This window comes from Sinocyclocheilus rhinocerous, unplaced genomic scaffold (assembly GCF_001515625.1).
Source record: "Sinocyclocheilus rhinocerous isolate Xijiao unplaced genomic scaffold, SAMN03320098_v1.1 scaffold2145, whole genome shotgun sequence".
NCBI classification, from domain to species: domain Eukaryota; kingdom Metazoa; phylum Chordata; class Actinopteri; order Cypriniformes; family Cyprinidae; genus Sinocyclocheilus; species Sinocyclocheilus rhinocerous.
Window position 1 is genome coordinate 308,065 of NW_015670983.1, and position 13,667 is coordinate 321,731.

Genomic DNA, 13,667 nt, shown 5'->3' on the forward strand with positions numbered 1-13,667 from the left:
TATTATTATTATTTATGCAGCAGAAATAATTAATTTAGTTTGGACATCGGCTAACTTAAAAGAAACTTCTGTACCCGTGAATATTCTGAGTAAAAACACTGAATCACGATTAACAGCAGAAATCCACAGAAAAGATGACGTAAGATTTAGTTAATACGTGTAAAGTTGATCTGAATTTCATTGTGATGAACTGAGAAGGTGAAAATAACGAACGGAGTTGATATTCTCCTCGTCAGTGAGCGAATCCTCAGGAAAGAGTGTCTGAGAGTCTTTCTGCAGATGCAGCAGTAAAGTTTGGGAGTTCTGCTTTAAATAACGAGGCCTGTAATGAAGTCACGTGCCTGAGACTCACAGAACGGAAGCAGCAGAGTTCTGCTGACTGCTGTAGAGCGGAGAACTCTACACACGTCTGAAACCTGGAGGCTGGAATATGTGAAATAAATACAACTAAAACAAGTTCAACTTACCTGAGAAGTAAAACTACACAAGCTACGGCTTCACTAAGTGCACATTGTCTTGTTGCATTGACAGATTTGAAGTGTAAGCCACAAATGCATTAATTAACAGTCGTTCTTAAAGTGCAAACTAACACAGAGGAACATCAGGAATCACTAACAATCTTGCAGAAGCACCTCTGAAACTCCACGGAGCTCTGACACTGGTGATGGATGTTGGTCTTGCAGTTTGTGCATCTCAGAGCAAATTTATTATTGACTAGTAGACACAGAAAGACAAAAGCCAGATTTATCGGCGAGAGACTGAAGCGTGTGTGGCATCGTTTGACCTCTGAACTCACACACGATCATCCGTGCGCACACGTCACAGAACTTGAGCTTCTTGCAGTAATGGTCTTTAAACTTGTGCGGCCTGTCGTTTACGGGTCGGAGCGGCTCCGGAGCTGGCTGTTCCTCCTCCTCCTCCTCTTCATCATGGATGAAATACACCTAAAGGAGGACAGGACAGAACACACACAAACACACTCACTCACACACACTCACTCACTCACTCACTCGCTCACAAAGACATTTTAAACAAGTGCAATTTTAACAAGAATGAGCAACGTGAATTCATGCAAAAACTACACTCCGATAACGCTGATGAATATTACTGATCATAAACAGGTCTGGTCTGCATAAACACCAGGCACCTCTTCTCACTCAGAAAAACATTTAGACCTACATTTAAAATGTATATATATATGAATAGCATATAAAATTTCCATGTATTTGGATTACAGTTTTAACAAACTAATACTATATGATGCATATTTGTCAGTGAAAAATAAATGAAACGGGTATTTGTTTTATTTTTGCACTCAATATTCACTGTATATTTTTTTATATATGTGTGTATTATTATTATTATGTATATTTGTAATATATTTTATATAATAATAATAATCTGGATTTTTTTTCATATTTGTCAGTCATACATAAATGATCAGATTTCTGCACTCAGAAAAAAAAAATCATGCCTTAGTTTATTATTAACTAATTGCATTTATTTTATTTAAATAATCATATTTTTCAAAATGCATGTATTCAAATGGTGTAGGATCAGCATACATCTGTTCCTTGTGAAAACAACTACATTTATTCAACTAAGAAGTATAAACATTTTAAAACATGGCTAGCTAGCTAACAAAATGTAGGTTGTAAAAATTAATTTAAAAAATTTTATGGTGACACTTTACTTAACGTCTTTATATATAATGCATAATAAACGTAGTTTATGTTTATGTAATGCACTGTACGATCTCATGAATAATTGTAACCACAGTTATAAGGCATTATAATACACTGTCACACCTTTAGAAAGTATAATGCATTAAAATACACCACAAACAAACCTTCAGATTTCACAATGCATTTTAACTTTGGTTACATTTATTTATGAAAAGATGTAATGCATTACAACATTATAAAAATACATAAAGACTTTAAGTAAAGTGTTACCAACTTTATTTCTGAACGTTCTCTGAACATTCAAAATGCCCAGTTTTTAAAAAAGTTTTAAAAACATTTTTTCTTGGTTATATAAACGTTAAGGGCACATTCCATTTTTATCATTATGCAAACATTATATATTATATTTAACATGCTGGTAAAAAATGTATAGCCTGAATGCACTGTAAGTCGCTTTGGATAAAAGCGTCTGCTAAATGCATAAATTATTATTAATTATTATTTAAATTACATTATAAGTGTTACTTTTGAATATTTTCTGGGGGGAAAAAGCAATATAAAAAAAAAATTATGTTTTAAAAGAAAAACGGCCCACGAGTGATGTATAGCATTTTTGTAACCAGATAACTTTGAATGAATGTTCTATTAACGTTACTGTAAGAACGTTTGTTTATAACTTTGAGAACGTTCTAGCTGTGGAACATGTAATATTCAATTAGTTAAAATGTATGAGGAAGACTTATATAAAGCTGGTTATTGTGTATTTAAAACACATTCAGTTTATTACCGTTTCATTGATGTACGACTGACAGACACACATCAAGTTTATTTTAAAGCTGTGCAATCCAAATGCATGGGAATTTTATATGCAATTCAAATACATTTTAGGCCTAAATATTTTGGAGCGCTCATGCTTATTTCCCCACACAGACACGGATGCTCATGGAAACAACTTTGTGTCTCAGTGGAAGATCAGGCAGTGACATTATCAGCTCAGGGACTTGAGCTGGATTTTTGCCTCACTAGACACATTTCCATTATTTTTTTTTTCTCCAAGACTGGAGAACACAACCCTATATTTCAGTGAAAGAGGAGAGAGTGAGGAAGAGGAGAGTCACATACTGGCTCATCATCATCCTCATCCTCACAGCGGACGCCTGCAGATCTCTGATCAACCAGCAGAGGGAACTAAAGAGAACAAACCACAAACACACGCCACTGGTCAAGACATTTAAAACAACAAAACATTTCTGTTTTTACAAAAAAAAAAAAAAAAATTTAAAATAAATAAATAAAGACACAAATGAGATATGTAACTCCTAAAACATTTTTGGAAAAAGGAAAAAAAAAACTTTTTTTTTTATTATGAGTTACAAAAGAAATAAAAAATAACGAATTAATCCGACTTAACAATTCTAAAAGTAGGGCATGTTAATGAGTCCACTCAGCATAATTCATCATCGGGAGGCTCTTCATCACAAGAACAAAAATCATCAGATTCATTTCTGTTCTTTTGCAAAAGTGCTCGACCTTCAGAAAGTGCTGTTTGTCCTTCACAGGTCGTCAAAGTGAATATTATTCAAACAGTTCAGTCAAATTTGGAAGAATCTGGATAAAGTTCAAACCCTCAGTTGTGCGATTTTAATATTTCTTTGCAATACACATCAAATCAGCACATTAATGCATCACATTTTTTTTTCATGGAATAAAAACTATGAATCAAAGTCTTTGTGATTCAGTTTGGACGCAGTTTTGTGTTTAACATTTGTGACCCTGGAGCACAAAACCAAGGGGTCAATTTTTTGAAGTTGAGATGTATACATCATATGAAAGCTGAATAAATAATCTTTCCATTGATGTATGGTTTGTTAGGATAGGACAATATTTGGCTGAGATACAACTATTTGAAAATCTGGAATCTGAGGGTGCAAAAAAATCTAAATATTGAGAAAATCATCTTTAAAGTTGTCCAAATTAAGTTCTTAGCGATGCATATTACTAATCAAACATTAAGTTTTGATATATTTACGGTAGGACATTTACAAAATATCTTCATGGAACATGATCTTTACTTAATATCCTAATGATTTTTGGCATAAAAGAGAAATGTATAATTTTGACCCATACAATGTATTGTTGGCTATTGCTACAAATATACCCCAGCGACTTAACACTGCTTTTGTGCTGCAGGGTCACTTATATTCCTACAAATTAAGGAAAATATTGCCTTCATTAAACTTCAATAGACTAAACATTAATGAACAACAACTACACTTGTAGCCTATTTGTGGAAAGTGCTAGAAATTGTTTTTTTTTGATGGATCAATATCCATCTCTGTCCAGATTCATTCAGACATCTTTTCAAACATTTCAGCCCATCACACTCAGTTCTCAGTTCATGAAGACTAAATAAACCAGACTCCAGCGAGGCGAGACATTTCCACCTGGAGCTCTTTCTAGAGGCGGCTCAGAGTTCATCTGAATGAAGCTGAAGCAGCGATGATCTCTTACCTTCTCACAGCAGGACTCTGGGACTCGGCTCTTCTCCAGCAGCTGTGGGGTAATGCTGGTGATAGTTCAGATGACCCTCCGGAGCCAAACACACACGACAGCTGGTGGATTCAGTCCAAGTCTGAACTCTCAGAGATGCTTGTACTGCTGACTGAAACCCACATTCATCTTCATCATCATCATCATCATCATCATCCTTGAGTCACAGAACTACTGTGGCAAAGCCATGTTTGTTAGTTTCTGGATGTGCATCATGGCAGTACTGTGCTACTGTAACACCATGGTAAAAGTACAAGCAACTAATGCATAATGTGCTTAAATGTTCTGTTAATTATTCCATATGTGTGATATATGTGGCATGTTTGTTTTTTTTTTACAGAAATTAATCGTTTTATTCATCAAGGACGCATTCAATTGATCAAAAGTGACAGTAAAGACATTTATAACGTTAGATTTCTATTTCAAATAAACGCTGTTCTTTTGAACTTTCTATTCATCTGCGAATCCTGAAAAATAAAATGTATCAGTTTGATACATTGATAATAATCCGAAATGTTTCTTGAGCAGCAAATCAGCATATTAGAATGATTTCTGAAGATCATGTGACACTGAAGACTGGAGGAATGATGCTGAAAATACAGAAATAAATTACAGTTTAACAGATATTCACATAGAAAACAGCTGTTTTAAATTGTAATAATATTTCACAATTTTTACTGTATTTTTGATCCAATGAATGCAGCTCTGCTGAGCAGAAGAGACTTTTTTCACAAACATTAAAAAGACTAATCTCGTTTCTTTCTCCAGTGACCAAGTATTTCAGAAAGCCGAGCTCTCAGCGAAGGTTATTTCAAGAAGAGGTAAAAACAAAACACATCGAGGTTTGACTAGTGTGCTTGTTTTTCTGCTTCATTTGTTGTGTTCAGCTGACTCTTTGAAGCTTCATTAACTGAAAGCTTGTGTCGACGTGACGCTCAGATCCAGAAATACTTCACAGCCGTGCACTTTTATAAATCATCTGTTAGTTACGGTTCTTCAGTCTGATTGGGACTCTTTCTCTCGGTGTTCAGTGATTCAGATTACAGTCACACACTGTACGTTACTCCATAGCAACTTCTCGTGTAAAATCAGCATCATGCTTCCATCCGTGCTGTTGTTCTGAATTTGAGCACGGCTGTGATCACCTGCTGTCTCAATATAGATCTCATTTATGTCATAATGGAGTCACTGAAACTGTTACAATCTTTAGAAACAATCCAGTTTCTATAGCAACACTCAATGTTGCAACTTAATGACAGCAGAGCACCATCACTACATTAACTCACCACTAAACACTCCATAAATTGTTACATTTGTCCATACATGACACATTTCTCTTTACATTTTAATACAGAACGTTGGAATATTTTAGATACTGGTATATATACGAGTGCAAAAGTTTGTACACATGCTCTTTAACGGGTGGACACAACATTTTCAGCTTTTAGCTTTATAATTCAGATTTTTTTCATCACTTTTGACACAGGATGAAATTCATGGAATTTAGGGTCAAATCTGATCGTATGTGCGTTTTATAAATGAGAAACATGAATTAAGACAGTAAGTAAGCAAGCAGGAGTCTGAGTTATCTTTTATATTTTTAAAAACAAACCAAAAAGAACAGATTAAGTGGAATTTACAGTAGACATTCGCAATCATTGTGCACTTTTAAATACCTCAGATACTTTCTGCACAGCTGTCCACGGAAAAACGCAAACACAACGAGAAGAGGAGCAAAGGAGCTTCAACTTATCCACGGGAAAAGAATCACTGAATATATAGATTATTTCTTATAATCCTTACATCACTTATATAAATATACTGAACCGAGAAAAGAAGATTCATCTGCGAGAGAGAGAGAGAGAGAGAAAATAAACAGCGCGATACAGAAGTCCACAACAGCGTTAAGGTAAAACAGAAAGCAAGAAACGCTAGAAAGTGAAAGAGGAAGAAATCCAAAGTGAACAACGTGAGAGAGAGAGAGAGAGAGAGGATGAGGAGAGAGAGAGAGAGAGCCAGAGGAAGAGAGACTGATGGAGAAAACATGAGCGAGTTGAGAGACCGTTCATGTTGCTCCAAACCTGCTCGATTTCATTTCTTCTGCTTTGGAAGAACATCTGAGCTTTATTTGCTCATGTAAAGGTGTCGAGCCCCACACATGAGAATAAAGTACCTTAAAATGAGCTGCGTTTATATTCCATGTGAGGCTTCTGTGGAAGTCTTGTGGACTGGAAAACAGCATCTCGACTATATGACGTCAAACACCGCTGACTTTTGGTCATATGGACATTTTTGTCATTTTTACAGTGCTCGATATATTTTCTAGCGTTCTCAAAGAACGATCTTTAAAAACTCTCAATTTGTGCTCCGCTTGAATAACATCAAACAGGTTTGGAATGACATGAAGGTGAATAAATGAAGACAAGATCTGAACTATGCTTTTAAAGGGATAGTTCACCCCCAAACAATTGTTGCAAAACCATAACATGCTTAAGAAGTTTTTTTTCTTCATATAGATCTTTAAAATAAAAAAAAATAAAAAAATCAATTAGGGTGACATTTTTCAAATAAAGCAGGTAAGTTTGAATACAACAAAAACATATTAATTTAATAACCAGGCCAAAAACAGTTACATTAACAGTATTTATTAATGTTCTGAATGAGTTTCTTTTTATATTTTTAGCTTTCATTTAGTTTGTTTTAATAATTTCGTTATGTGCTTTTGACTTTTTAATAGATTTTTTAAATATTTCTATTTATCTTTATTTTATTTAGGTTTAATAATTTTAGTATTTAAAGTTAAACATAATTTATTTCAGTTTTTCATGTAATATTTATATTTATTTCAGCCTTTTACTCAATAGCCTGAGAAGATTTGGTAACACTTTAGTTAACATAAACATTTACTAATTCATTATTAAAATCTAAAGTTATCAGTTAATATTAATTAATGGACCTGAGCTAACATGGACTAACAATGAACAGTTTTACTTTTATTCATTAACGTTAACAAAGATTAAGACACACTGTAAGAAATGTATTGCTCATTATTAGTTAATATTAGTTAATGCATTAATTAGCATTAATTAATGAACCTTATTGTAAAGTATTAAAGGGGTCATATGATGCTATTTTAAAGATCATTATTTGGTGTAACAGAATATGTTGACATGCTTTATTGCAACTTAATGACAGCAGAGCACCATCACTACATTAACTCACCACTAAACACTCCATAAATTGTTACATTTGTCCATACATGACACATTTCTCTTTACATTTTAATACAGAACGTTGGAATATTTTAGATACTGGTATATATACGAGTGCAAAAGTTTGTACACATGCTCTTTAACGGGTGGACACAACATTTTCAGCTTTTAGCTTTATAATTCAGATTTTTTTCATCACTTTTGACACAGGATGAAATTCATGGAATTTAGGGTCAAATCTGATCGTATGTGCGTTTTATAAATGAGAAACATGAATTAAGACAGTAAGTAAGCAAGCAGGAGTCTGAGTTATCTTTTATATTTTTAAAAACAAACCAAAAATAACAGATTAAGTGGAATTTACAGTAGACATTCGCAATCATTGTGCACTTTTAAATACCTCAGATACTTTCTGCACAGCTGTCCACGGAAAAACGCAAACACAACGAGAAGAGGAGCAAAGGAGCTTCAACTTATCCACGGGAAAAGAATCACTGAATATATAGATTATTTCTTATAATCCTTACATCACTTATATAAATATACTGAACCGAGAAAAGAAGATTCATCTGCGAGAGAGAGAGAGAGAGAGAAAATAAACAGCGCGATACAGAAGTCCACAACAGCGTTAAGGTAAAACAGAAAGCAAGAAACGCTAGAAAGTGAAAGAGGAAGAAATCCAAAGTGAACAACGTGAGAGAGAGAGAGAGAGAGAGGATGAGGAGAGAGAGAGAGAGAGCCAGAGGAAGAGAGACTGATGGAGAAAACATGAGCGAGTTGAGAGACCGTTCATGTTGCTCCAAACCTGCTCGATTTCATTTCTTCTGCTTTGGAAGAACATCTGAGCTTTATTTGCTCATGTAAAGGTGTCGAGCCCCACACATGAGAATAAAGTACCTTAAAATGAGCTGCGTTTATATTCCATGTGAGGCTTCTGTGGAAGTCTTGTGGACTGGAAAACAGCATCTCGACTATATGACGTCAAACACCGCTGACTTTTGGTCATATGGACATTTTTGTCATTTTTACAGTGCTCGATATATTTTCTAGCGTTCTCAAAGAACGATCTTTAAAAACTCTCAATTTGTGCTCCGCTTGAATAACATCAAACAGGTTTGGAATGACATGAAGGTGAATAAATGAAGACAAGATCTGAACTATGCTTTTAAAGGGATAGTTCACCCCCCAAAATAATTTGTCATCATACCTATATGCATTTCTTTCTTCAAAAGCAGCATGATGTGAAAAAGGCTGGCAAACAGTTTTGGTTCACATTGACTTTCCATATACTGTAATGCAAGTTAATGGGAACCGGTTTGATTCCCAACATTCCTCAAAATATCTTCTTTCATGCTCCACAGAAGACAAGAACAGTCTTACAGGTTAGGAACAACATGAATGAACAGAAATGTAATTTTGGGGCAAACTATCCCTTTAGTAAGAAAGAAAAATCTGTCATTTACTCACATTCTTGTCGTTCCACATCGGTAAATGTTTCTTTCTTTTGCAGAAGCATGATATAAAGAACACTGGCAAACAAACATTTCCGGTTCCCATTGACTTCCATTGTATCTCCACAGAATGGAAGTCAATGGAAACCAAAACTGTTTGATTCCCAACGTTCTTCAAAATAGTTTCTTTAATGTTTCAGAGGAGAAATTAAGTCAAGTTTGGAACGACATGATAATAATTTTTGGGCAAACTATCCCTTTAAAGTGGTAGTTTGCCCAAAAATGAAAAGTGTGCCATTATTTACCTTCATGTCATTCCACACCTGTATGAATTTGCCCGGTTGTGTCTATGAGTGTGTGTGCGCGTCATACGACACACGTACAACGCAACACACTTCTGTGTCATATGTGCTCTTCTGGTAATGATACAAACAATAAAAAAGATCCCTAAGGAACTCCAGGATGATCTCTTCCCTTTGACATCTTCGACTTCCTCTCTCTCTCTCCCGACTCACTGCGAGCTCGCTCGCTCCAGCACACGCAAGTCATAGTTCTTTTTGGTGGCGCGCAGTTTGAACAAACTCCCCCCACTGTTGTTGAGTCTGAAGGAGGCGCTCTGGGCCGCCATGGTGTTGGGGAACACGGCCACCACGGTGTAGAGGTTAGCGGGGTCCCTGGCGTCTCCACGTCCTCCTCCGCCGCCGCCGGGGCCCCGGGGACACTGAGAGTCCTTCAGCCACTGGATCTTGGCACCGCAGAGCGAGAGCTGGTTAAAGAGCTTCTCGGCCTCCGGACGGGAAATGCCCTCGGGGAGGTCTGTGACCTCCAGCACCCGATTCACCACTAGAGGGAGACACGCAGAGATCGTAGTTAAAACTAGGGCTGCACGATTTGGGGGAAAAAAAATCTCATTGTGATTTTTCTGGTTAAAATTGCAATTTGCGATTTAAATGCGAATTTTAAAACAAATTAACAAAAAAAATAATACAATAGTTAGATAAAAAATAATGATAAGATAATAACAATTTTATTTTACATAAAACTGCAGTGATACTTGTTAACATAACTGTACATCATATGATACAGTTATGATACAAATCTTTGACAGTAATTTCTTAATTTTTATCAGGATGTATGTAAAATCAAAAACGGAGTCCATGTCTTTAATATGAAATATGAGCCTTTTATACATCCACTGTGAGGAAAGAAAAAAGAAAGAAAAGAAAAAAAAACTCCTGTACACTTCTATACACTGGATAAAAACATGGATTATCATATGCTTACTTCAAATTTCTTTAGAGAGAAGTATTATTTTTCCTATTTATGGCCAAAATAGGACTGAGTGCGCATTACTGAGTGCTAAACACATGTAATGTCTGATGTTGTGGAGTAAAATCATGTTATAATGTTTTCAACAACAGGTTTATAAACGCTTCTCATTAAGTTTGAGAGGATGCTTGGAGTGTGTTGCTTAATCAGATGCACGTTATAAGCTACTCAAACTCACAGCGTTTACTACTGGCGCTGTGCATATATTTATTTCGTTAAAAATCGCAGCCTTTGCGATTCATTTGGTTAAGTTCTTAACAATTGTTTTGATTTATTATTAATTTGTAATTATTTTAAAAAAGTAGCCTGCTTATATAATTTAATAAAAATGCACAAAATAAATTTGATATAATCACGATGCATCGTGAAATCGAATCGTTGACGTCTACTGAGGGCACTGCACTGATAAATGAAAGGGTTGATTACTTTATATCACGGATTATGATGAAAACTGTAGTTAGTAATGTAATATAGGTTACCAATTTTAGGTAATGTATTCCAACTACTTTTTAGATTACTTTTTATACAACTTGTTTTAAACTTAAACATACCATATTTATATAAAAAAGCAAAAAATCAATTTTTTTTAATAAGATCATACAATGCATTGAACATTACACCAGGGTTTCCCAAACTGGGCTTAACGTGCCTTTGTGATTCAATAATCGCATCAAGCCAAATCGCGATTTCGGTTCGATTTCGATTAATCGTGCAGCCCTAGTTAAAACCACTGCTGATTAGGGGTGTTGAAATTAATCGTTGCGGACGTTGACGATTCTGCATCGATGCAGTAATAGACCATAATCGACGTTATTCGCATACGCGCTTGTCACCCGAGTATTAAAAAATGCACCCACTATTTTTAAATCCGAGATCAGGGCACATTTTGGAAAAACCAAGCTTAGTGCGGGAAAATCATTTATCACTTGTAATTGTCTTTTTCCCCCTTTATTACTTTATATTTGCTTGTATGTTTTGAAGCTATTTATTTGGTTAAGTTCTTAACAATTGTTTTGATTTATTATTAATTTGTAATTATTTTAAAAAAGTAGCCTGCTTATATAATTTAATAAAAATGCACAAAATAAATTTGATATAATCACGATGCATCGTGAAATCGAATCGTTGACGTCTACTGAGGGCACTGCACTGATAAATGAAAGGGTTGATTACTTTATATCACGGATTATGATGAAAACTGTAGTTAGTAATGTAATATAGGTTACCAATTTTAGGTAATGTATTCCAACTACTTTTTAGATTACTTTTTATACAACTTGTTTTAAACTTAAACATACCATATTTATATAAAAAAGCAAAAAATCAATTTTTTTTAATAAGATCATACAATGCATTGAACATTACACCAGGGTTTCCCAAACTGGGCTTAACGTAAGAACTATAGTGGTTTTGTGAGTTCATAAGAAGCTAATAATTAAATAAATCATAAAAAGTAAAATAAAAATTATTTATTTTAATACTTGAACACTAAAAATATAAATATTTCATTTGTTTACCTGCCTTTAACCAAAGCTAAATGCTACGACAGTATGATTTTTAAAGAGGAAAATGAAGAATTTGGGAGAATCGATAAATTATTAATCATCTACTGCCATTGTGTGAATAATTTGCAATCATGTAATCCATAAACATGTAACCGTAATCTGATTATGAGCATTTTAAAATGCAATACACTGTACTTCCTTTTTGGAATGACATAACCCAGATGACCCATTATTCCATATTCATACCATTAGATATAAATGTGTTTCCTGCAGCACAGAAAAGCCATTTCAGAGGCACTGATGAAGCATCATGCAAACTACAGGGACATTTTTATGGAAAACAGGGTTCATCTTCATGTCACACAGACTTTAAATGAGCAGAAGGACTCGGGTTTGGTCTCTTACCCACGTCAGTAGTCCCGAGGTCTGTAGAGGCAGATTTGAGCGTTTGTCTTTTCCCCCGCGCTCCGTGCTTCATCACTCCCTGACTCTGAGAAACACAAAAATAAAGGTAGAGCTTTGATGGAAGATCACACTTTATAAAAAGAAAAGAAAATTAAGCATTTTGAATTTATAACCTTAGTGACAAAAAAACTAATTGTAGTAATGCCCTAGTGAAAAACATGCTTGGTCAAGAAGCTTTTTTTTTTTTTTTTTTCAGTCTCATCCCGTTTTTTTCTTTTTTTGTGTGTGTGTGTGCATTGTTGATTTAAGAAAACCGTAAAATAAAGTATGAAGAAAAAAAGAAAGAATATGCTAAAACTCTTACTCTTAAGCATGCATGTTAAAGTGAGCAGTGCTCAGCTGAGTTCTGTGCGTTTTAAAAAGTTTATGCTGATACATAAAAGGAGAAAATCTGGGATTTAAAGTCCAATTTAAACCGAGAAATAAACAAGATTTAGGGGGAAAATTATTAATTAAACTTTTTACTCAGATTTTTTTGCTGATAATATGATTTTAATGAAAACAATTTAATTTATTTTAAATTTGTTACAATATAATGATTACAAATATACTGTAAACTAATTATTTAAAATTTAAATCAACACTTTTTTTGCATAAAGACTCTATTAACTCAAAATTCACTAAAAAGATCTGAACGCGCACTATCCATGACAAGACTGGGTAGATTTTGAAATTGACACGGTTCTGTTATTTGGCAATTATTGACCGATGTCAATAATATCAATGCATTGGTCTCTAAAACTACCACGAGACACAGCTTTTTTGGAGAAACTTCACCACCACTGATGCACACACACTCACTCTCACACACACACACAAAGACAAACACGCACACACACTCACACACAAACACACACACGTTAGTTTTGGTGGTTTACGGGGATTCTCCATAGGCGTAATGGTTTTTATACTGTACAAACTGTATTTTCTATCGCCCTACACCTAAACCTACCCCTCACAGAAAACTATTGGCAATTTTTTAATTTCATAAAACATCGTTTTGTATGTTTTTTAAGCCTTTTGTTTTATGGGGACACAGGAAGTGTCCTCATGTTTACGTTGTAGAACCCATGTCATTATACACATTTGTGTCCTCATAAACCATATATACCTGTACACACACACACACACACACACACACTCGCACACACTCTCACACACACACACACACACACTCGCACACACTCTCACACACACACACACACACACTCGCACACACTCTCACACACACACACACACACACTCACTCACTCTCTCACACACACACTCACACTCACACTCACACACACACACACACACACACTCACACTCACACTCAAACAGAGCTGTACCTGATGGGAGCTGTAGGAGGACTGGTTGTGGTTGTGCATGATGGGAGGACACAGACTGTACTGCAGTGGCTGCCCCAGTAAAGAGTAGCGTCCATCTGCTGACACACACACACACACACACACTCTCTCTCAGCGCATC

At 35.1% G+C, this 13,667-nt stretch overlaps 2 protein-coding genes across 2 annotated transcripts in view; both read right to left on the reverse strand.

Moving 5' to 3' along the window:
* The window catches only part of LOC107734592 (SH3 and cysteine-rich domain-containing protein 3), an 11,439-nt gene extending 4,962 nt beyond the window's left edge, over window positions 1-6,477 (reverse strand). The window contains 6 exon segments of the mRNA XM_016546586.1: window positions 358-423; window positions 617-714; window positions 797-944; window positions 2,808-2,873; window positions 4,213-4,392; window positions 6,409-6,477. Of these exon segments, the coding sequence (XP_016402072.1) occupies window positions 358-423; window positions 617-714; window positions 797-944; window positions 2,808-2,873; window positions 4,213-4,392; window positions 6,409-6,477 (627 nt within the window).
* Window positions 6,478-9,226: 2,749 nt separating this feature from the next.
* The window catches only part of r3hdm2 (R3H domain containing 2), a 66,334-nt gene continuing 61,893 nt past the window's right edge, over window positions 9,227-13,667 (reverse strand). Inside the window, exons 21-23 of the mRNA XM_016546587.1 lie at window positions 13,529-13,654; window positions 12,138-12,222; window positions 9,227-9,741 (exon numbers count right to left, since the gene is read on the reverse strand). Of these exons, the coding sequence (XP_016402073.1) occupies window positions 9,410-9,741; window positions 12,138-12,222; window positions 13,529-13,654 (543 nt within the window). The 3' untranslated portion in view covers window positions 9,227-9,409. The remainder of the gene's footprint in view (window positions 9,742-12,137; window positions 12,223-13,528; window positions 13,655-13,667) is intronic.